This window comes from Stegostoma tigrinum, chromosome 6 (assembly GCF_030684315.1).
Source record: "Stegostoma tigrinum isolate sSteTig4 chromosome 6, sSteTig4.hap1, whole genome shotgun sequence".
Classification (NCBI taxonomy): domain Eukaryota; kingdom Metazoa; phylum Chordata; class Chondrichthyes; order Orectolobiformes; family Stegostomatidae; genus Stegostoma; species Stegostoma tigrinum.
In genome coordinates this window covers 64,075,814-64,101,707 of record NC_081359.1, presented here as the reverse complement: position 1 = coordinate 64,101,707, position 25,894 = coordinate 64,075,814, and the positions used below count along the sequence as shown (strand labels likewise).

The window sequence follows — 25,894 nt, the reverse complement described above, 5'->3', positions numbered from 1 at the left end:
ACATTCATGCTAAACAATTTTAGTTTTTAATCTCCTGAGTCTAAAATTTCTATTGGGATGGAAGACTACCTATTGAGTTTAAGTAGAAAAGGCATACATGGAATTTGTAGTTGTTGACTTAGTTTAAATCATCCATTGGACACCGATTACTTCCGGACAGTAACAATGCAGACATATACTCTGTCCAGATATAGTATGTCACTGATTTATTTTTGGACCCACATTTGAGCAACAATGGATATCAGGCAGCCAGTTAGCAATACTGAAAGGAAAGGTTTTGACAATTCGGATACCAGGATACATCAACACATTAGTTTTCCATTTCCACCATAATAGCAGAAGAAAACCCGCACTGCAAATGGGGACCAATATTTGGTGGGAGAAGACTGTAGAATTCTTAATGAGCCTTTTGAAACTGCTTTATCTTATAGCCGGCTTATGCAGCACTAATACTGTTGAAATGACCCAGATGAGATATTTGGTCTGAAGCTGTACGTGATCCCACTTATTAAAATGTTGGCATTAGCGAAATCAAGCACATTAGGAACAAACAATTTTCATTTTTCTAGTGTTCCTCCTGCACTAGAAGGCATCTCAAAGTACAGTGATATGAAACAGCAGGGGCATAGATGGGAAAAAAAATGAGGGTACAGCCCCAAGGTATAGTCAAAAAGAAAGGTTCTGTGAAGGCTTTTGGAGAGCCACGAAGGAGGTGTCAAGGCAATAGTCACTGGGCAGACAGTTGTTATTTTTGTGACAGTTTCCCTGACAGCATCCATGTCTCTTTTACCTTTGCCAATTCATTAATCGAGGGTAACTCTGTCTGTTATTTTTATGTATTATTAATCTCTCCTTTACAGATGACAGAAGCAATACACTGAAGACTTGGTTTATGGCAGAGTGCCAAATTATTGAGACTGTTCACAGAGAGGTTTAATGGAGCTCACATTAATGAAACAACCATTGTACACTTTTAGCTTTTAGATGTGAAATTTCAGTGATACGACTTTACAAAGAATAGTTTATGATACACAAGAAAATCATATTTGTAAGTATTTAGGCCTCAAAATTGGACAACATGGGGAAAAGGCATGGGTATTGTAATTAACCCGTACACATCGATTGCAATGCAGCCGGTATTTAAATTGCATGCTGCCTTCGAATTTGCATGACAGTTGTGTATATCCAGTGGTAAATGGCTTGTTCAGTGGTTGCATGCTTCAGCAGGGGACCCATGCTTGTATGACATAGGTACCATGTAAAGTTAACATGCAATATTTAAACCCAGCCTGCGCCTCTTAAAGGGAAGGTGCATTCTGGCTGTAGGAAGTGCTGGAATTGAATGCAGAAGAAATTTGACCAAGAACACTGAAGTAGGCAGAGCAAAGAGTGTATTCCAAGGTTTTCTGCTGCCAGTCCGGGATCCTTATTGGTGAAACACATATATTGGTTTGTGATGCTGACACAGCTAAAACAGAAGCAGATTAAGGACAGGAGGAGAGAGGGGACTATGGGAGTCAGGTGAAACTTCAGATAAACTATGGGTAGGTTTGGCAGTGAACAGCAATCTAGCCCAAAGAACTTGGCTATACTGCTGCAACAAGTTCATTGACGAACTGGGAGCAGGAATTAACCCTGAAACTGCCCCATCATTCAATAAGGTCTTAGTTGATCTGTGTGTGTTTCAAATTCCACATTCCTGTCTACCTCTGATAATTCTTGATGTTCCTGCCTTACAAGAATCTATGTACCACCACCATGAAAATATTCAAAGACATTGCCTCCACCACCTTCTTATGCAGAGTTCTGATGTCACACAATCTCTGAGAGTAAAAAATAGCCTCATATCTCTATGAAAAAAAGCAATACCTAATATTAAAACCACACCCTCTCATTCTGGGTTGTCTCACCAGAGGAACCATCTTTTCCAGATCCACTTTGTCAAATCCATGTAGGATCTTATACACTTCAACCAAGTCACCCCAATGACCTTCAAAGGAAACAAATCCAGCTGGTTTGACATATTCTCATAAATTATCCTGCTTATTCCAGGTATCAATCTAGTGAACCACTTCTGAACTACCTACAACGCACTTACATCATTTTGTAAAATAATAACAGCAAAACTGCATAAGGTATTTGAGATATGGTCTCATGAATACCCTGTATAATTGAATCACAACATCCTTATTTTCATGCACAATTTCTCATGTAAATAGCATCCCATTAGTGTTCCTGATTACATGCTGTTCCTCCATGCTAACATTGTATGACTTGTGCACCGTAACACCTAAAGCTTTCTGCACCTCTCAATTCTGCAGTCATTCTCTGTTTAAGTAATACTCTATATTTTCATTCATGCTGCCAAAGTGAACACTTACCAGAAATTTACCTACTCATGTGGCCCATGTATATCTGTCCGCAACTGCCTTATTTCTCCTTCATAACATATTTCTGTACCTATTGTCTACCATTCTGTGCCTATCTTGGTGTAATCTGCAAATTAAGATACCATGCCATCACTCCCCTCATCTCAGTCATTAATGTAAATTGTAAAAAGATGAAACTCCAGTCTACACCCATGCAGGACTACACTACCAATCAATTGAAGATCTGTTTATGTATACTGTTTTCTCCCAACTAGACAAACTTCTATCCATGCGACACTCTGCTCATCTTTGCATAATAAACTTGTGCATGGCACTTTTATCAAATGCTTTCTGGAAATTCAAATATTGTATGTCTACAGCTCCCCTTTATTCAGTCTATGTTACTCCTTTAAAGAACTCCAATAATTTGGTTAAAAATGACTTTTCTTTGACAAAACCATGCTAACTCTTCCTGATCACCATAAGGTTTGTTAAGAGCAAACTACAGTCGCTTTAATAATCAATTGTAAAAGCTTCCCCACAACAGAAGCCCATAGTTTTCTGTTTACTGTTCCCACCCATTTTGAATTGAGGGCTTGTATATGCTACTTTCCAGTCAGATTGAACATTTTCAGAATCTCCTGATTAGCCCTTTGGTCATTCTCTGCCATTTTTCATATTCTGACTCATTATCTGATCTGTCACTTATCTTTGAAGTGCTAAAAGCTTTTTACTAAAATTTGCTACTTTCCCTAACCTCTGCAGTTATTCAGGGATGGTACGTCCACTTTTTACTTTGTAACAGGAATACACTTGTTCTAAATATTCTGAAATGTCTGCCACTGTCTCTCTATTGATCTATATCCCATGCGAGTATACCAGCTATTTTGATTACCTCAGCTGTCATGCCCACACTGTTATGCTTATTCAGGTTTATAATGTGAGTCTTAGATACAGTCTTCTCCCTTTCAAATGACTGTAAAACACCATCACTTTGTTAGGGTGGTGGAGGGTGGAGTGAGGCTATTTTTTAATCTTGTCATGTTGCACAATAAAGTGCACTCTCTGGTCGGTTCCAAATGGGCTGTTCTGAGAAACTCTCTCAAAAGATTTCTATGAAATTCTTATCCATGAAACTATTGTTCTTCTGATTTTTACAGTTTATATGTAATAATCAAAATGCCCATTATTATTATTAATCTCACAAGCACCCAATGTTTCTTGTACACTTTGTGGTTACTGTTAGGGGATTTATAGACCACTCCTACGAAGGACTTCTTTCCCGTTATTCCTCATCTCAACCCAAACTGTTACCATATCCTGAACCAAGGTAATCATAACAATTGCACAAATGCCATCCTTGAATAGCTATCCCTCCACTTTTACAAAGCTTCCAATTTTTCTTGAATGTCATATACCCTCAATATTCAGGCTTAATCCTTGTCATTCTCAAGACACATCTCAGTAATTATTGTATTATTTACACAAATTTATGCAAATATCAATGTTTAGTTTATTTTGAATGGTGCATGCAAAACTGAGAACCTTTCATTTTATCTTTTTGTTATCTTCATAACATCTCATCTTGATTGTTATTGCATTCTTGGCTTTTATCCCCCCTCTTCCTTCCTGCAATTCTCTGACCCTCATGTCCCCTATTTTCCTCTCATCTTATCTCTGTTCTTTAATATAATGCATCTCACCATATTTTATCACTTGCATCCATTATTTAATTAAAATCCTTTGTATTTCACTAGTTTATGATTCATCAGAACACTTGCCCCAACACAGTTCAGGTCCAGATTGTTTCAACAGTACAATCCTACTTCCCCACCAGTGTGTTAGTGCTCTCTGAACTGGAACCCACGTCTCCCATAACAGTCTTTCAGCCATGTATTCATTTCACTAAATTTATGTACATTACACTAATCTGCATGCCATTCAGGTAATAACCCAGAGAACATAACAGAAATTGAACTTTTCAATTTGGTATCTAAGACTAGCTCATTTCTTCTCTGCTGAACTTCATTCCTTAATCTATCTGTGTCATTTGTACCAATATGGACCATGACAACTAGAACATTCCTGTCCTCTGCAAGCTCTTTTCCTGCCCTAAGCAAATATCATAAACCTTGGTATCTGGCAGGCAGCACAGCCATCTGGAGTCTCGCTCTTTGTTGCAGAGAATGGTGTCAATCCCCCTTACTATACATCACTGCTACTATATTCCTTGCTGTTGTCCCTCCTTGAATGGCTACCACCATGCTATCATCAGTTTGCTCATCCACTATATAGCCAGCAATTTCATCCAAACTAGGCTGAGCAAACCTCAAACCTATTGAACAAGTGCAGAGGCTGAAAGTGCTGCACTCCTGCTCTCTGGGTTACCTTACCTGCCTCACTCACAATCACACCCGACTATCCCTGACCACTGACCAAATTAGAAGACTCTGTCCTAAGTGATGTGACAGGTCCCTAGTACAAACTAATCGAGATAATTTTCACCCGCTTTGATATGTTGTGTCTGCAGTTCGGCCTTTAGCTCATGAATGTTGAGCTGGAGCTCTCAACTTCAGGCATTTGCTTCAGAAGCGTTTGCCCCAGATCACAATAGTTTCCAAGAGCCCCCACATGCTCCAACCTTGACAGATCACCTGACCGGCCATCCTTAATGAGTTATAATCTTTTTATTACTACATTCATTTGTGGTTATTGTCGTTTACATGTTTTTATTAATTTCTCTACAAACTTATAGATTATCTTAAAATCTAAGAATAGAAAAAAACCTTAACTGCTTACAAGAGACTCAGTGAACAGCTAGCTACTTTCTCCATAGTATAGCAAGACCCAGTTCTATTCAGATCTAGTGAATTTAGTTGCTCACACAAATGGTCAAAATTCTGAGTGCAGCTTTAAATGTACCACAAGCTTCAGATACTGTTCAATGCACCAGACCCATTACTCACCAGGTGGCAACTCAAACTTGAGATTCAAATCTTCACCTTTTCCTCACAGTCTTAGTTTTCACTGTTTATCTCAGAGCTACAGCTCACAGCCATAGTCCGCAAACACTACATTCACTGGCATACTTCCTTCACTCTTGGATAACAAGGTAATTCAAACAGGAGACAGCAGGAATTGGCTTGTGGCAAAGAAGCATGGCTTTATGGAGAAGACAGTGTGTTTCATCATTGGAATTACAACTGAGCACATGGCCTGCAGTTCACTCTCAAAGTGATCAGTTCTGATACTGACATGTGGTGGAACCTTCACGTAATAGTAAACTAAGCACAAGTGGCTCATGTGTAAAGCATGGGTTTGTAGGGTGTCACAGCAGTCAAACAAACATGACCTCTAATCAATTACTAGGCATGCTGAGGCAACATCCTTGAGATCAGCACAATTTCTGTGCAGCACAAATCTACTGCTTGCTGTTTGAAAGTATCTCTCTTGCTTCCATCACTACAAGTAAGCCAATACACTTGCTGTTGCTCCCATGTTGTGAGGGAGCGTTTCAAAGCAAAGTCATTTAGATCTGATCAAGGTTGTCAACAGTTCTCAGCAGCCATGCCCAGCCACTGGGACAACACTGCAGGGTGGCCTGGTGGCTCAGTGTCTAGCACTGCTGCCTCACAGCCTCAGGGACGAGGATTTGATTCCAGCCTTGAATTACTGTATGGAGTTTGCACATTCTCCCTGTGTCTGAGTGGGCTTCCTCCTGCAGTCCAAAAACATGCAATTTAGGTGGATTGTCCGCACCAAATTGTCCTGTAGTGAGCAGGCTAGGTGGGTTAGCTATGATAAATGTGGGGTAGCAGGGATATGGTGGGATGGTCTTCAGAGGTTTGGTGCAGACTCGATGGGCTGAATGGCCTATGTCTGCACTGTAGAGATTCTATGACTAGGCAGGAGCACTACATTGACAAATTCACAAGGACAACAGTTGCTCAATGAAGTACAGGCAAATTAGCAGAAACTTGTATGCAATATGGCTTGGTTTATCAAGCGTGTCACCATGGGGCAAGAACAGTTCAGCCCAAGAATACTTGTTTAACATCGCTACCATTTCCTTTTTGCTTATGATATTTTCTCAGGCAAGTGAGACTCTAAGGACCTACTCGCCTCATCTTAACACATTTTTAAATACTCTTAAAGCATTATTTCGTTTTTATTTAATGTTCCAATGAAAAGACTTGATTTTTTAAATGTTTTTATTTTCTTGCTATTCTTTGCATCCACTTTATTAGACTCTCTATCCCTCTGTGTCAATTCTGTTTTTAAGTAAGTTGCTGCACTAATTCCCTCAACTTACCACTAAATTTTTCTTTACCTTTTCCTTTAAAGTTCTGTCCATAGCCCTACTTATACAGTTTGCTGATGTTGCTCCCAGCCCATCTAAATAGTACCCATCTTAACACGAACTAAAATGCACTGCTTTTGAGCCACTGCATCAGCCTTGTTTATTCTCTGTTGCTTTCTCAAAGAATTAAATGAGATTAGTCAAACAAGTGATTCCCTTTCAAAATCAAGTCACTCATTATTGCATAGTCATTGTTCTCCCTTCGGTTTCCAGATGGATTTTGTTTTCTTTTTTGGGGAATTCCATTATTTTAACATATTCCCTAACATAAAGTGACTGTTCTGTCTTCCTTCTTAAACATGAGTGGAATGTTAGCCCCCTGCCTGTTCTTCAGCAAAATACCTTTTTCTGATGAATAATTCAGTATATGTAATAGTTATTCTTCTACCTTTTCCTCAGGATTGTTTTAAAAGATACATGGATGCAATTCATTCTGAGCAAGGGTTTTAAATTCTTAGAATTAAATTAATTAATTTATTTAATATTTCTTCTTCCTAAACATTAAATGTAGCTCAATCATTTCTAATCTCATACTCTGATTTCATGTCAGGCTCATCTGTCTCCCTGGTAAGTAATGGAGCAAAATAAAATTCTAATATCTCGCCACTTTGCTACGACTGCCTATGATTTTATCCTATCCAGCCCCTAGTGGCCTAATTTTCATCCTTAATTGTGTTTTACTTTATTTCCATCCATTTAGAATATTTTATTATTCAGTTTGATGTTTCTTGATAATAAAGTTTAAATGTTTCTGTTTCCTAACTTTCTTTTGACTTCTTTCTTCAGCTTTGCATATTTCCCCTTATTACTAAATAAAAACCAAAAGAATTGCTGGAAAGGCTCAGTAAGTCTGGCAGAATCAGTGGACAGAAATCAGAGTTAATATTTCAGGGTTCAGTGACATTTCTTCAGAATCCCCTTGTTACTACTGTCCATGTACTTAATCCTTACTTTTGCTCTAATATCCTTATCCACTCATGATGTTGCGTTAGTATTTAGCTTGTTCTTTCCATTTGGTCAAATATAGTTTCTGTTGATTCTGTTGAACACCATTTCAAATGTTTCCCATTCCTCTTTAAATTGGATTTTCTAATATAGTTGTTAGTTTCCCCAAGTTCTTTTAAGTGCTCCTTGAAATCAATTTTCTTCTAATCCGTTACCCTAGCCTCTGTAATGGTTATGTTCTATTCAATTATTATCTTAAAATCTTACCTATTGATAGATGTTTTTCTACTTTTGCCTCTCTGATTCATTTCCCGCTCTTGGATTTCTACATGGTGGGTTATTTGTAGGAATTCAATTCTTTTATCCCTTTTTCATACCTCTTCTGACGATTTAATTTTAGTACTGCTGAAATTTCCCATAAATGCTGCGCCTTTCCACTGAGTTAGCGAATTTGTTTGCACACTTATTCCACCATCTCTCTTTATTTAGTGATGTGTAGACCATCTTGATTCATGTGTTTGGCCTTTTATAACCCTTTGTCTTTTCACGTATAGATTCTATCTCAATCTTATTGATGCTGTACCACATTTTGATTGCACTAACATGCCAATAGCATTTGAAGTTGGACAGATGCTGTCAGAAAAATTCAGCTGCTTGCATTTCTTTAACTTAACCGAACAAATACATTAACACTTAAAATACAAGAGACATAAAATGACAGTCATAATTCATTATTGTGGATTCATTTTTAATTGCACTTAGCAACTTGTCTCAAATAGAGAATGAATGCTAGTGTAACCCTGCTGTGTCTAACCCTGTGCGAGAATAGACAGCAATAATTACTGTGTTAGTACCTTCACTGACTTTTCATTACTTTGTTTTATTCATCTTAACAACTTTGGTTTGGTGCTGTGAACTGTTAGCTGAGAGCTTAAAGGTGATCTTTGGACTTTGAGCAGCAGCTGGTAATTTACTTATGAAGCTAGGTCTGAAAGTTAATTACAGCTTAATTCTCGTAAAAAAAATCCTACATGTGCTTTAACTACAGAGAAGCCTTATGCTCAAGAAAATAGCAGATGCTGAATGCTGACTGGAAACTTAGAGGAAGATGGTCACTCTGGCAAGGGGAGGCCAGAGATTAAACTGTTTTATGTTAACTGTGTTTAGGTCAGAAGGATCATGTCTGCAAAAGTAAAAGCTCTAGGACAGGGTTTGATTACTCTCTGGTTGTTCTCTAAGTATCAACTTACTGCAAGTTCAAAGAATAGAATATAAAATTAAATGAATATTCTTTGGAGTCTACTGAAGCTATCTGTAGTGTCAATGTCATCAGAAATAATTCCATATGTTTGTGATGTTACAGATCATAGAGACTGCTTAGGTGACATGGCCAGTTACATCTCATTTATTTTTTCCTTTTAATTTATTCTTTCATTGTTTCTTTTCATCTGTCTGTCTTTGTGTCAGAGTGAGGGCTAGTATTAAAGAGGATTGGAGTTAAATGTTAGATATTATATATATATATTAGGTATTAGAAAGAGACAGGAAAGACTGCCGATGCTGGAGTCAGAGATAAATAGAGTATGGAGTTTGAAGAACATAATAAGCTAGGCAGTATCAGAGGAGCAGGAAAGCTAACATTTCGGATTGGGGCCCTTCTTCAGAAATGGGGTTGAGTGGCAGAGGGTTGGGGTCAGGAAGGGAGCTCAGCGATAAAGAGAGAGAGGAGGGGTGGGGCTGGAGATGGTAGGTGGGATGGTGATAGGTGAGTGCAGGTAGGCAGTCGTGGGGATAGGTCAGTGAGGTAGGAGGAGCAGATAGGTTGGAGAGAAGACAGACATGTCAAGGAGGTGGTGTTGAGAGGGAGCATTGATCATGGGATGAGGCCGAACATGGGGGAGATTTTGAAATTAGTAAAGTCCACATTGAGATTATTGGGTTGTAGGCTGCCAAGGTGGAATATGAGGTGCTGCTCCTCCAGTTTCCAGGCGGTGTCGTTGTGAGACTGGAGGAGGCCCAGTAGGAACATGTCGTCCAGGGAGTGGGAGGGGGTGTTGAAGTGGTTCACGACTGGGTAGTGGTGTTGTTTGTCGCAAACAGAGGGTAGGTGCTCTACAAAGTAATCTCCGAGCCTCCGCTTGGTCTCACCAATGTAAAGGAGGCCACAAAGGGAGCAGTGGATACAGCAGACCACATTAGTGAATGTGCGGTTGAATATCTGTCTGATGTGAAAGCTTGTTTTGGGTCCTCAGATGGAGGTGAGGGGGGAGGTGTAGGGGCAGGTGTAGCAGTTCCTGCTGTTGCAGGGAACGGTGCCGGATCTGGTGGGGCTGGAGGGGCTAGTTGGGAGTGTGGAGCGGACAAGAGAGTCACAGAGAGAGTGGTCCTAAGGAAGGCAGATAGCGGTGGGGAGGGAAATATATCCTTGGTTGTGGAGTCAGACTGCAGGTGGTGGAAGTAGCGGAGAATGATACATTGAATCCGTACGTTAGTGGGGTGATACGTGAGGACAAGGGGAGTTCTGCCTTTGTTTTTGTTGTGGGGAGGGGGTGTGAGTGCAGAGGTGCAGGAAATGAAAGAGATGTGGTCGAGAGCATTTTTGACGACTGGAGAGGGAAAGTTGAGGTCCTTGAAAAACGAGGACATCTGGGATGTTTGGGAGTAGAATGCCCCATCTTGGAAGCAGATGCAACGGAGGCAGAGGAATTGGGCAGAGGAGATCGCATTCTGACAGGAAGGTGGGTGAAAGGAGGTGTAGTCTAGGTAGCTGTGGGAGTCGGTGGACTTGAAATAGATATCAGCTCCGAGTGGTCACCAGAGATGGAGACAAAGATGTCCAGGACAGAGAGGGAGGTATCAGAGATGACCCAGATGAACTTGAGGTTGGGGTGTAAGGTATTGGTAAAGTTAATGAACTGTTCGAGCTCCTTGTGGGAGCATGAGGCAGCGCCGATACAGTCATCAATGTAGCGGAGGAAGAGATGGGTAAGGGTGCCTGTGTAGCTGCAGAAGACGGACTGTTCCATGTATCCTATGAAGAGGCAGGTATAGCTTTGGCCCATGCAGGTTCCCATGGCCACCCCCTTAGTCTGTAGTAAGTGGGAGGAATCGAAGGAGAAGTTGTTAATGGTAAGGACAAGCTTGGTTAAGTGCAAAAGCTACATGGTGGAGAGCAGAATGAACGAGAGCTTGTCAGAAATAATCGTGGGAGATTTTAAGCTACAAATAAAATAATTCTAAAATAAACAGAATATCAAAATGAAAGAAAAAACATATAATTGTCCAACTTCAGTGGAGAAGACAAAAGACTGGACAGAATATTAAAAAATAAAGAACGACCAAAAAGTGAATGAAGAGGGCAACATTAGATTATGAGAGGAGGCTAACTAAACACATAAAAATAGATAGTGAGAATTTGTATCAATTTTTAATGAAGAAAAGAGTTAATAAAGTGAGCACTGGGTCAATAAAAGGTGAAACTTGAGAACTAATAATGGAAAATGAGGAAAAGGAAGAGTGGGTAAAATGCAAGAAAGTTAAAATCACCAGAAAATTAGAACTGACTAAATTACTGGAACTGTAGCCACATAGGTTCCCAGGTCCTGATCAATTCTTTCCAGGATCTTGTAAGAAGTAATGGGCGAGATAGATAATGCATTAGATTTAATTTTACAAAAGTATCTTGATTTGGGAGCAATTCCATTAGATTGGAAAATTACAAAATATCTGATTTATTCAAAAAGGGAGACAGAAAGCAGGAAACTCCAGGTCAGTCAGCTTAATGTTAGAAGCTATTATTAAAAACATTATAACACGTCACTTGGATGAGTTCCAGGCAACCAAGCAGAGTCAACATGGTTTTATGATACTGAGTCGGACCAATCTCTTGAAGTTCTTTGATGAGGTAACGTGTGTTATGGATAAGGGAGAACTAGTGGATGTTTTATACTTCAGATTTCGAGAAGGAATTTGTTAAGATTCCATATCAAAGGTTATTACAAAAAATGAAAGCTTATGGTATAGGGACTATCATGTTGACATGTACAATAGATTGGATAGCTAACAGAAAGCAGAGAGTAGTTGTAAATGGGTTGACAAGGTGTAATGATGTAGCTAAAATGAGTGGACAAAGATATGGTAAATGGACTATAATGTGGGATCATGTGAAACTGTCTATTTTAGTGTGAAAAATTAAAAATAACATATTTAGAAATGGTGATATATCGCAGAGCTCCATGATGCAGAAGATCCTGGGCGTCCTGGTGAATAATTTATAAAAGTAAACATGTAGATACAGCAAGAAATTAGGAAAACTAACAAAATACTGTCATTACAAGGTAAATTGAAGGCAAAAGTAGAGAGGTGGCGCTTCAGTCACCAGGACATTGGTGAGACTGCATTTTTTAAGGAAGGACATAACTATGTTGGGGCAGTTCAAAGCATGTTTACATGTCTTACACCTCGAATGAGGTGGGTTGTCCAATGTGGAAAGTTGGGCAGCTTAGGCTCGTTCTGCTGGAATTTAGAAAGGTAAACATGACTTGATTAAAACATAAAATCCTGCGGGGTTCATGCCAGGGTAGACATGGAGATGATGCCTCCTCTTACGTAAGACTCTAGAACTAGGCATCACTATATACATATACACATTTACTGTGCAAATCTGATTCAATCCCTAGGACATTTTCTTTAGCTTTCAAATCTTGCATGAAAATGCTGCCTCGTTATCTCTCTAATATTGTGTAAGATTCACATACTTTCTTCCCTTTTGGGGAGCTCAATCTTGTAGGTTCCCCAGAGTGTCAGTTGAAACTTAGTGATGTATCCTGATGTTGTTTCATCCTTTTTTCTCTCACAAGTTGCGACAGAATTGGCTTCATCTGTAATCTGAAAGAAAAAAGGTAATAGATGAACACAGTGAGTTGGACATTTGCCCCTTTTAACTTGAAAACTGGGTTAAAACCTAACTCAGAGATAGAAGGAACTGCCAATGCTGGAGAATCTGAGCTAACACGGTGTAGAGCTGGATGAACACAGCAGGACAAGCAGCATCAGAGGAGCAGGAAAGCTGACATTTCGGGTCGAGTCCCTTCTTCAGTAAATCCGAAGACAGGTCTGGATGCTGCTGTGTTCATCCAGCTCTACACTGTGTTATCTTAAAACCTAACTCAGACTGACAAGGTGAAGCCTTCTCTGTCTTCTAGTTATACAATTTCAGAGTGTTCGATCAGTCTGAATTCAATTTCCACCGGTCACATTGCAGAAGACAAGATTTCACACAATCTGATACTTTTTACAAATTATTTGTACTAAGAATGAAGGCAAACTTCAGAATGAATATTGATAAACTAGGAAAAGCTTAATAAATCAAAAATTAATGACTAATTACTCTATAACTGGGATTTAGTGGTGTGTGTCCTAAAGGTTAAAGAGGTAACTTCGCAGAATAAAAGTTAGTTTACATTTTGGGAATATGGCGGATTATTAGGAATCCTGATACTTCAGTAACACTACCTCACTGGCTTTTTCATTCAGCCGCTGCAACTGGATCCAACTTCTGGGCTTTCGGACCAATTGCAAGAGTCAAGCAAAATGATGACCTGCAGCAATTTATGATAGCACAATTGTTTTAAGAAATCATATGAGGATCAGAATTTAGGCATGATAAATCTTCAGATTTAGCTAGAAATCAGGGAAAGGGAAGCATAACGTAACTAGACAGCACTATGCTTCATTGATACATCATTGGGCATACAGTATCAACCGTAAGTACCAAAAGCCAAATTCAGTTCCCTGTGGATGGGCAGAAGAAACATGTCTCCAAAAACAAGCAGGATTTGTTGACCAGGCAAAGGAGGTCAATAGCAGGATTTTCATGCATCTTCCTGGATACAGAAGTTGACTACAGCAGTAAAGTGGCTTGCTAGCCAATCCTCCTAACTCTTGGTACTTCTGGTTGAAGATGGTTACAAATTCCTGAAGCTTGTCTTTTGAGCTCATATGCAAGGCTCCCCCATAATAAGGATGTGAACTTATGAATTAGGAGCAGAAGGAAGCAAACCATCTGTGTCCAATCCATTCAAATGTAATTCTCCAATTTCAGAATAGGGTATGAGTCTGTTTTTGTTACCACATCAATTTTTCAATAATCAACACAGAATTCTGTGACCAAGATAATAAAATGTGAGGCTGGATGAACACAGCAGGCCCAGCAGCATCTCAGGACCACAAAAGCTGACGTTTCAGGCCTAGACCCTTCATCAGAGAGGAAGCTCTCTGATGAAGGGTCTAGGCCCGAAACGTCAGCTTTTGCGGTCCTGAGATGCTGCTGGGCCTGCTGTTTTCATCCAGCCTCACATTTTATTATCTTGGATTCTCCAGCATCTGCAGTTCCCATTATCACTCATTCTGTGACCAATCTGGTTTTGGCACCATCACTACAGGTATTTCAACTCACTTCTATATTATCATCATCTATCCTGAACTCAGTCTATTCACTCAATTAAAAGAATCTCTTTGCATTGAGTCAATGAGGTGTTGGTTTATAGGTAATGTATTTCCACACTAATGCCACAAAATGCCAAATTCGCCATTCCCCCCAATTGATTTATAATTCTGTAATAGCCCTCATAAGTCACTTTGAGGGGCTTCTGGAAGATAAAACACGATGCTGGGGATGACAGCCTTCAAGAAGTGGTCCATTCAGAACGATAGGGGTGGCAGATTTATGGGAACACCTGCAAGTTCCCTTCCGAGCCACTCCCAATCCTGACTTGGAAATATACCACTGTTCCTTCACTGTCGCTGGGTCAAAATCCTGGAATTCCCTTTCTAACGACACTGTGGGCCAACCCACAGCAGGTGGGCTGCAGTGGTTAAAGAAAACAGCTTCTCAAGGACAACTAGGGATGGGCAATAAATGCTGGCCAGACAGCAATGTCCATTTCCCACAATGAATTTGAAAAATAGGAACAGGTCTAGGCTGTTCAATCCCTTGAGCCTGTTCTACCATTCCATAGGATCATGGCTGATCTGACATTCCGCATACCCACTTGCTGCCTTTTCCCAATAACCCTTGATTCACCTACTAATCAAATATTTATCTCAGGCTTAAATACACTCAATGACTCTGTCCCTGCAGCTTTTTGTGGAAAGGAGTTCCAAAGACACAATCCACTGAGAGAAGAAACGCCTCCTCATTTCAGTCTTAAATTGGTATCCTCTGGTCCCAGAGTCTCCCACGGTTGGAAACATCCTCTCAGCATTACCCTGTCAGGCCCCTTAAGAATCTGATACATCTCAATGAGATCATCTCTCATTCATCTCACTCTAGTGAGTAGAGTCCCAACCTGTTTAGCCTTTGTCTGTAAGACAATTCCTCCATACGAGATATCATTCTAATGAAGCTCTCTTGAACAGCCTCCAATGAAGTGAAGTATTTCTTTAAATAGGGAGACTAAAGCTGGTCATGGTGTTCCAGATCTGATCTCACCAGTGCCTCGTACAGTTGCACTAAGACTTCCCTACTCTTATACTTCAACTCCTTTGAAATAAGGGTCATCATGCCAGTAGCCATGCTGTGTAACCTTTTAACCATGCTCATATTAGCCAATCTGATTGTTGCAGGTAAAATTTTTTTTTGATTTCTGTTGTATTATCTACTTGCTCTGATAGTTCCATTTCACCGTCTACTTCTTTCACTCTTACAGTAGTTTCCCTAACCATCATTCATGTCATAACACCCAATGTTTCTAACATGCCACAGTAGCTGATTCTTTCCTCTGTCCACTCACTACATTATTTACATCGTTGAGTTTCTTTTTGATTGACTAACATTCACAGAACATTGCGTTTAATGATCCCATGAGACAGGTAACAACACTAACACCTTGTGTCTAGCCAAGATAAAATATTTCAATATTTTAACTTTTCAATATTTTCCTAGTACCTAAGTGAACTGCCATTGGAATTTTATAAGTCACTCAGTGGGGTGGCACTGTGGAACAGTGGTTAGCACTGTTGCCTCACAGGGCACATTCACCCCCTGTGTGTGGGTTTCCTCTGGGTGCTCCGGTTTCCTCCCACAGTCCAACGATGTACAGGTTAGGTGGATTGGCCATGCTAAATTGCCCATAGCATCTAGAGATGCACAGGCTAGGTGGATTAACCATGGGGAACATAGGGTTATGGGGTATGTGTGGGTAGGATGCTCTTTGGAGGGTTGGCGTGGACTTGATGGGCTGAAGGGCCTGCTTCCACACTGTAGGGATTCTTTGATTCATAAAATGTTATTGTGGTACTCAGAAGGAACTACCACTTATTGCACCAGTGCCTAGTTCTCATCAAATCCATTTGTGGAATTTCTGTTAAAGAAGATATGCTAAACAAGTCAGCCTCATTTCTTTATCTTCAATTCTTTTCAGTTAATTTTTAAAAATTTAATCCAATTAACTGAATTTCCAAAGTATCTCTGTTTCATTTATTGCTTTTCTTCCTGTCTAATTCTGTGGACCGGAGATCCAGTCATAACAAGGTCAGAAAACTTCTGGTAATATTTTAACTTCTATTAACTCCAGTGGATGTTCTACCACCCTTGCTGCAGCCAATCTTCCTAAACCTGCCAGGCCACTTCCAAAATTTAAATAAATCTATTTGAATTTGCCTCATTACTCTCACTCTGACCTGTGCATTTGCCAAGTCACTCCTTCCTCAGTAAAATGCAATTGGTTTGTAATCTCCATCTATACCTCCAATTAGTGTTTTATGCTTCATTAATCCCTCTGGAAGACAAATAGTATTATCAGTCCAGTGACTGACTTGCTCCAGTGTCTCTTCAAATCCTTAATGGATTATTTCCATGATTCAAAGAAATAACTCCTGCTTTGAGGTAATCTATTCAGAACCTCTATGATTTTTGTTGTCAATATTTGAAGATTAATTTTCATGGTTGTCCTAAGCCATCTCTCCCTGTTTAGTACATTCTGAGGAACCGTGTTCTCTTTTTACTATCAATACAGTTTTAATATCTATTTCCTTCCCAGATGCTCCCTTTTCTGAAGACTGGTGACAAGTGGTGTTACACAAGACTCAGTGTTGGGACCACAACTTTTCACTTTATACATTAATGATCTAGGTGAAGGAACCGAGAATATTCTAAGTTTGCAGACATTACAAAGATAGGTCGAGGAACAGTTAGGATTGAGGAAGTAGGGAGGCTGCAAAAGGATCTGGGCAGGTTAGGAGAGTGGGCAAAGAAGTGACATATGGAGTATAATGTGGGAACGTGTGAGGTCATGCACTTTGCGAAGAAGAATAAAAGCGTGGACTATTTTCTAAATGGGAAGAAAATTCAGAAGTCTGAAGTGCAAAGAGGCTTGGAAGTTTTAGTCCAGGATTCTCTCAAGGTAAACTTGCAGGCTGAGTCACTAGTTGGGAAGACAAATGCAGCTTTGGCATTTATTTTGAGAAGACTTGAACATAAAAACAGAGATGGACTTCTGAGACTCTATAAGGTTCTGGTAAGGCCACATTTGGAGTACTGTGTGCAGTTGTGGGGCCCCATATCTCAGCTTCAAGAGAATGGTCCCATGAATGAAAAGCTTAACATATGAGGAATGTTTGAGGACCCTGGATCTATACTCAATGGAGTTTAGAAGGATGAGTGGGGACCTAATTGAAACTTACAGAAAACTGTATTACCTGGACACAGTGAATGTTGGGAAGATGTTTCCATTGGTGGGAAAGACTAGGACCCAAGGGAACAGTCTTAGAGTAAAGGAAAGACCTGTTAGATCTAGGATAAGGAGAAACCTCTTTAGCCAGAGAGTGGTGAATCTATGGAATTCACTGTAACAGAAGGCTGTGGAGGCCACAACATTGAGAATATTTAAGATGGAGACAGATAGGTTCGTGGTTGCCAAGGGATCAATGGTTATGGGAGACAGCAAGAGAATGGGGTTTAGAAACCCGTTAGCCATGATTGAATGGTGGAGCAGACTTGATGGACTGAATGGTCTAATTTCTGCTCCAATGTCTTATGGTCTATATTCCTACTACTGCAATTGATCTTCCATTCATCCCCAACATTTGGGTTTGGTATATCCCATCCTATTACACTGGGAGCATGTTAATTCTTTTATATCATTTTTCAGTCCCAACTTTTCTCCTTTATTACTTAGGCATCTTTTTGTATTTTCGCTGAAACCAATACATCTTTCTTCTTGGTTATTAGCTGCTCCATGACTAATGTAATTCTCCAATTTCCTTATTTCTTATACGTTTGTGTTACTTTAAAAATTTCATCTGCTTTTCCATTATCATACATTTTTTATTCTTCTAGCTTTCCATTTCAAGTTGTCTTAAGCTCTATGGTCTTTAATCTCCATTGGTCTTTCAACTCAAGTCTTTTCATTTTTACCTCCATCTTCACTATTCCAGCTGTGACAGCCCAGTTTCATGTTTTGGTTCTTTTAATTCTAAATGTTGAATAATCACTTGAAGCATCTCATCTTTATGAGATCCGACTTATACTTCAACCTTCAATTTTTTTGGCTCTCTCTCTCGGTTTAACTTTGGTCAAAGATTTCAAATAATTCAAATAATGTTATGTCTTTCACTTTCAGAAAACTCCCAGCTCCATTCAAAGGCATCTTTGAATTCCATGCAATAAAAGCTCACCAGAACATAATCCTTTTATGCATACATTCACCCACATTCACACTAAAAGACACAGATCCCTCTTAAATCCAGTGAATTCAAATCCTGCAAGAGACTTCAGTTGCTATGATCCCTCCTGATATTATTACTGAAGAAGTCAAATCCGAGACTGAATTAGACTTGACAGACACAGTATAGTTTTGTTATATTTAACCAACTGGTCTTTCACTGAAACGTGAGACCACAATGCTGCACACCTTGTTTTAAGAATAAAACAGAAGTTTATTATGTCAAAGAAAGGATAAAAGCAAACAAACCAAGCTATTTACACAAATGACAGTTTTGAAGTCTTCAAAACACAATAAAAATACAATATTTAATCTATCCCAACAACATTTCTTTACAGTACTGAAATGTCAGAGAGAATGCCGTTCCTTTATCACATGGGCAGGTTTGGCTTACCTGTCGCTTTCAATTCCTGGTCTGTACAGTCTGATCGTCTCATCCTTGGGTATTCAGACAATTGAGCTACTACTTTTTTAGCTTTGAACTGAGATTTTGTGTTCAGGGTTCTGGATTTTCAAATTAAATCCCTAAACTGAGAAACTTATTTCAAACTTTAAGAAATAATGCCTTGCTCCAGGAGCGCTGTGTTCTTCCAACTAAATTTTAACCAGGGCTTCTGCAAACTGAAACTGAAAAACCTTTCCAAACTGTGGGCATTTCCTCTAAGCAAATAAAAATTAATCTCTGATCCTTCAAACTAAAAGCAGGTTAATGCTCTTCAATGTTATTCTGTTCACCCATAAATCTCTTGCAATACAAACAATTTCCCATCACCTCTGTAGGAAGCCTCTCTCACAAACTGGCTTAAAAAATAAACATGGCACCTTAAATGCTGGTAAGTCAACGATTAAATTCTCTCATGCACACAGACCAAAACCCTAATGGTCCCAGGCCAAAATCCAAACACAACAATAAATAATATTAAAATATTTCACACACATAACGTCATATTTAAATAAGGAAACCAGAACTGTATAACTGATACATAACATTCTTACATTTATGTTCAATTTATCTTTTAATAAGACAGCATTTTATTCACATATTCGCTGCAATTTTACATATTCTCACCTTTCACTCTGAGATTTTTGTTCACTGACATAACTTATCTAGATCACTGCACCCCTCATGAAACCCTTTGCTTGATGGTGGAATGAGGGTCATACTGGGCCATAAGAACAAAGAAAAAAGAAAATTACGACACAGGAACAGGCCGTTCAGCCCCCCAAGCCTGCGCCAATCGAGATCCTCTGTCTAAACCTGTCATCTATTTTCTAAGGGTGTGTATCCCTTTGCTCCCTGTCCATCCATTACCTGTCCAGATACATCTTAAAAGACACTATCGTGTCTGTGTCTACCACCTCCACTGGCAATGTATTCCAGGCACGCACCACCCTCTGCGTAAAGAACCTTCCACGCATATCTCCCATAAACTTTCCTCCTCTCACTTTGAACTCATGACCCCTAGTAATTGAGTTCCCCACTCTGGGAAAAAAGCTTCTTGCTATCCACCCTTTCTATACCCCTCATGATTTTGTAGACCTCAATCAGGTCCCCCCTCAATCTCTGCCTTTATAAGGAATATAATCCTAATCTACTCAACCTTTCTTCATAGCTAGTGCCCTCCAGACCAGGTAACATCCTGGTGAACCTCCTCTGCACCCTCTCCAAAGCATCCACATCCTTTTGGTAATGTGGCGACCAGAACTATACACAGTACTCTAAATGTGGCCGAATCAAAGTCTTAAACAACTGCAACATGATCTGCCAACTCTTGTACTCAGTACCCTGTCCGATGAAGAAAAGCATGCCGTATGCCTTCTTGACCACTCTATTGACCTGCGTTGCCACCTTCAGGGAACAATCGACCTGAACACCCAGATCGCTCTGTACATCAATTTTCCCCAGGACTTTTCCATTTACTGTATAGTTCGCTCTTGAATTTGATCTTCCAAAATGCATCACCTTACATTTGCCCGGATTGAACTCGATCTGCCATTTATCTGCCGAACTCTCCAGTCTATCTATATTCTCCTGTAATCTCTGACAGTCCCCTTCACTATCTGCTGCTCCATCAATCTTCGTGTCATCTGCAAACTTGCTAATCAGATCACCTACACCTTCCTCCAAATCATTTACGTATATCACAAACAACTGTGGTCCCAACATAGACCCCTGTGGAACACCACTGGTCACAGGTGTCCAATTTGAGAAACACCCTTCCACTACTACTCTCTGTCTCCTGTTGCCTAGCCAGTTTTTTTTATCCATCTAGCTAGTACACCCTGGACCCCATGCGACTTCACTTTCTCCATCAGCCTGCGATTGGGAACATTATCAAATGCCTTACTGAAGTCCATGTATATGACATCTACAGCCTTTCCCTCATCAATCCAACTTTGTCACATCCTCAAAGAATTCTATTAAGTTGGTAAGACATGACCCTCCCTGCACAAAACCATGTTGTCTATCACTGATAAGCCCATTTTCTTCCAAATGGGAATAGATCCTGTCCCTTAGTATCTTCTCCAGCAGCTTCCCTACCACTGACATCAGGCTCACCAGTCAATAGTTACCTGGATTATCCCTGCAACCCTTCTTAAACAAGGAGACATTAGCAATTCTCCAGTCGTCCGGGAACTCACCCGTGTTTAAGGATGACAAATTATAGTGAAATTCCATTCTCAGGAGAGAATTTTCTTCCTCTTGTTGCTTCCCTTTTCATTTGTCAGAGATGCAGTCTGGTAGATATGTCCATTCAGATTCTGCCAACCCAATCAGTAGGGTTACTAGTGAGTCATATTATGTGTGGTGGACGTTAAATCCCCACTGAGTGTGCAATACATGCCCCTGCTATTCTCAGTGCTCTTTTAAATGGTGTTCAATAAAGAGGAGTACTGTTTCCTCAATTGAGGTGGACAGTAGGTACCATTTGGCTGTAGTTTTCCTCCTCCACATTGAATCTGATGCCATAAGACTTTATGAAGTCTGGAGTCAATGTTGAGGATTCCTTGGGCAATGCCACCAACTACATGCTACTTTACCACCATCTGTTTGCTGTTGTTCTTCCACTAGGTCAGAACGTTTGTGACAGAACGATGGCAGTGTCTAAGACATTGTCCTTAAGGTATGATTCAGCGACTGTGACTGTGTCAGGCTTTCCTCAACCAGTCTGTGAGACACATCTCTCCATTTTCACTGAACCTCTTATAAGTTCAACAGGAGGACTTTGCAGGGTCATTAGGGTTTGGTGTTTTCCTTAGGCTGATGCCAGGAGATCTGTCTAGTTTTATTCTTAATGCTCGTGTTCTTATATGACTAGGAAATCTCTAAATTCTGAAGTCATGGAATAAAGAGAGATGGAAAACGAAACCTGTGGGACTTCTTTCATTATGACTTTAATGTAGTGCATCACTGACTGCTGACGCTTCGATAAAGCTTTAGAATTACAACTACATAAAAGACAAAAAACATAAAATGCTTTTCTAAATTGAAGTTGCTACTTTCCGAAATGGAACTGGTAATAGGTATCCTAGAGAGATTATAAATGTTCAGAGAATAAGATGTGTAGCATTGCAAATGCTGTAGAAAGCAAATGATAGCATTGTAAGAAATAGAGCATTTTGGAAGGATGAAGAAGCATTACAAATGTAATCTTTGAAATAAGATAGGACATAATTGGCCCATTTATTGATAGAAAACTGCTTGAAATGAAGTAAAGGACATCCTTTGAAAGTAAGATTCTATATCTGCAATTGTGCAATAATGGACATCTGGAAAATGGCTCTATCAGAATAGCCTTAAACAAACAAAACCTGTTCTCATGGAATTTGATTGGTAACTTGCATAACACTGCACTTGATTTAAGATTATTGTGAGTTGCAAGACCTCTGGAGAAGTGTGTTGGGTCTAAGTTAATTTTGAGGGATCACTTCAGGTTCTATAAGTTATGCAGAGGCTGTATCAGGAGTGACATGAGGTGTATCTCAGACTGAGACATCATCGTGGTAACATACTGTACTTGCTTATCACGCACTGAAAGCAGCAAACACTGATAATTCAAATGGTGCCCAAACCAAAAGTTCAAAAACAAAGCAGCCTAACAAAATCCAGTTGAGGACAGTAATAAGCTGGCCAACCAACAGGAGGAAGCAATTCAATGAACAGCATGGTGGAAGCCTAAATGTGAATGTCAGAGACAAGGGTTATGTATTTACGTGCTTCTTCAGACAAAATGCCATATGGAACATGCTTCTAGATTTTGCTCTGAAGGTATCAAATAAGTGACAGTACTCAATCAATTTATATCAATTTACATGAAATTCAGAAACATCTGAATGTTGTTGAAGTGAACCATGTCATCTTACATTAATCAGGACAAATACAAGAATGCTACATTACAAATGATCACAAGAATTTATGCTGCAAGAGAAAAGGGGTTCTGACTGGTTGGCTATTTGACTCTGATTGGCCAAGGTGTTGTAGTAGAGAATACAGTTGAATAAAGTTGATGGTGCAAAGCTTGATGACCCTGAAGCATCCTGAATCTTGTGCAGAAAACATGTATGTAAAAATTAACTGCTCCTCTAGCCAAGCTATTTCAAAATAGTTATGACAACAACATTTACTTAATGATGGAGAATATTGGCTAGTTATGTCCTAACGCTGCCTCCCCCAAAAGAAAAGGGGCCAAATCTAATTTGACCAATCATTGCATTTCCAGGTTGTGGTGCAAAGATTACACACCTGCCTCTGATCTAGAATTTCAAATCTTAGTACAGAACTTGATGGCCAAAGAAGGTACATTCACAATATGGCCAAGATAGTTTATTACCAACTTGCAAATTCAACCTTCCAACAAATCACAATGGAAAATGCTAAGAGTGAAATATATCCCTGGTCAGCATGAGATGAAAATAAAATTGGGTACTCTACCATCACTGTTCATAAAGTTACTGCTCCAAACTACATCATGAATTCAATCTAGGATTCCTCATGAGCCTGGTTCTCTTAGTTGGATGGATGGTGATTGCGATTTGATTGGTGCCAATAGAACAAGGTATGATATCCATTCTTGTGGGGGGATTTGGAAGCTGCCTGCATGCCTTACGCTACCCATGGTGGAGGATATGGCAGTAGGGTTGGCCTTGCCTTGAGGCACTAATTACTGGAATACTCACCACTGTCATGACTGGGGAATGCTGTAAATCTCAAGAAAGTCATCACACTGGCCTCAGTGTTCCTGCCAGTAAAATTCATATTTAATATTTCCATCATCAGTGCATCATGGGTGCATGAAGCACTTTTTACTGGATGCACTACAGTAAAGCTTACTCGAAAAACACCTTCCAGCTGTGACTTATACCAGTTAGAACAGAGTACCACAACTTGCATGTTCTTCCCTTAATTATAGATGAGGATTATTCAGCTCTTTCTTCATCCCTGGATCAAAATCATGCTTTTGTGCCAATTCAAAAAGAATATCCATCACCATCTCAAGAGATGGATCATCAGCATACCCTTTTCAGCAATGTTCACATCGTAAGAACGCTGTAACCAAAATGAAAATGCTTACCAGTCAAGAAAATATCCTTAGTCTGTTATGCAAGTTCATACTATAATCAGGAATCTTAAGGGTATCCACTGTACTTTCAGTAAAATTATGATGGCATAGTGGGTGCAGTTCTGAGAAAATTGCCAGCCTATGTGCTTTATATTTCTGTTCATGGGATATGGGCACCAGGGTGAAGACCAATATTTACTTGACAACTCTAATTGTCCTTGAGTAGTTATGGAGTCATAGAGTCCTACAGCATGGTAACAGACCCCTCAGTCCAACCAGTCCATGTGAATACAATCCCAAACTAAACTAGTCTCACTTACCTGCTCCTGGTCCATATCCCTCCAAACGCCTCATATTCGCATACTTATCCAAATGTCTTTTCAATGTCATAACTGCACCCACATCCATCACTTCCTCAGGATGTTCATTGCCACCCTCTACGTAAAAAAAAATTCCCCTCATGTCCTTTTTAAATTCTCTCTCCTCTCACCTTAAAAATATGTCCCCTGGTCTTGAAATCCCCCATCTGAGATGATGAATGACCTTCTTGAATTGCTGCAGTCTGTATAATGAAGATACACTAACAGTGCTGCTGATTAGCGAGTTTCAGGATTTTCATCCAACAACGAACAAATCAAAATATATTTCCAGGTCACAACAGGCGAAATTGGAGATGGTGCTATTCCCAACAGTTTACTGCTTTTTTTATTGCTAGGTGGTGGAAGTCATGGGTTTGGGAGGAGCTGTCAAAGAAACCTTGGTAAGTTGCTCTATGTATCTATACACAATGTACTTACTTTAGGTCAGTGGTGGAAGAGGAGAATGTTGATAATTGTAGATGAGCTGCTAACAAAGCAGATAACAAGGTGTGGAGCTGGAGGAGCACAGCAGGCCAGGCAGCATCAGAGGAGCAGGAAAGCTGATCTTTCGAGTCTGGACCCTTCTTCAGAAATTGGGAAGGGGAAGGCAGCTCTCAAATGAATAGAGAGAGGGGGAGGCGGTGATAGAAGGTGGATAGTGGAGCAGATAGGTGAAGAGAAGACGGACAGGTCAAGGAGGCAGGGATGAAGCTAGTATGGGTGAGTGCAGGTAGGGAGTTGGGATGAGCGTTGGTCAGTGAGGCGGGAGGAGCAGATAGGTGAGAGAGATGATGGATAGGTCAAGGAGGCGGGGTCACCCACCTTCCTGCAAGAATGCGATTCCCTTTTCCCAATTTCTCTTCCTCCGCCGCATCTGCTCCCAAGGTGAGGCTTTCCACTCCCAGACATCCCAGATGTCCTCATTTCTCAAGGACTGCAATTTCCCCCCTACTGTGGTCAAAAATGCCCTCGACCGCATCTCTTGCAATTCCCGCACTCAGCCCTCACACACGGTCCCTGCAATAAAAACGACAGAATTCCCCTTGTTCTCACGTATCACCCCATTAGCCTCCAGATTCAATGCATCATTCTCCGCCAATTCCGCCACCTGCAATCTGACCCCACTACGATGGATATTTTGCCCTCCCCACCCTGATCTGCCTTCCAGAGGGACGACTATCTCTGTGACTCCCTCATCCACTCTACACTCCCACTAGCCCCACCACCCCGACACCTTTTCCTGCAACCACAGGAAGTGCTACACCTGCCCCTACACCTCACCCCGACCTCCATCCCAGACCCCAAGAAAACATTCCACATTAAACAGATGTTCACCTGCACATCTGCCAATATGATCTATTGTGTCTGCTGTTCCTGATGTGGCCTCCTTTACATCGGGGAGACCAAGTGGAGGTTCGGAACCTGCTTTGTGGAGCACCTATGCTCAGTTTGTGACAAATGAAAACACCTTCCTGTCACAAACCATTTCAACTCCATCTCCTACTCCCTGGACGCCATGTTAATCCTGGCCCTCTTCCAGTATCACAACAATGTCACCCAAAAACTGGAGAAACAT

At 40.3% G+C, this 25,894-nt stretch overlaps 1 protein-coding gene across 1 annotated transcript in view; it reads right to left on the bottom strand.

The window, feature by feature from the left end:
• Positions 1–25,894, bottom strand: part of LOC125453120 (PC3-like endoprotease variant B) — a 1,374,573-nt gene that overhangs the window by 16,411 nt on the left and 1,332,268 nt on the right. Inside the window, exon 17 of the mRNA XM_048532258.1 lies at positions 12,432–12,561. Coding sequence (XP_048388215.1) covers positions 12,432–12,561 — 130 coding nt within the window. The remainder of the gene's footprint in view (positions 1–12,431; positions 12,562–25,894) is intronic.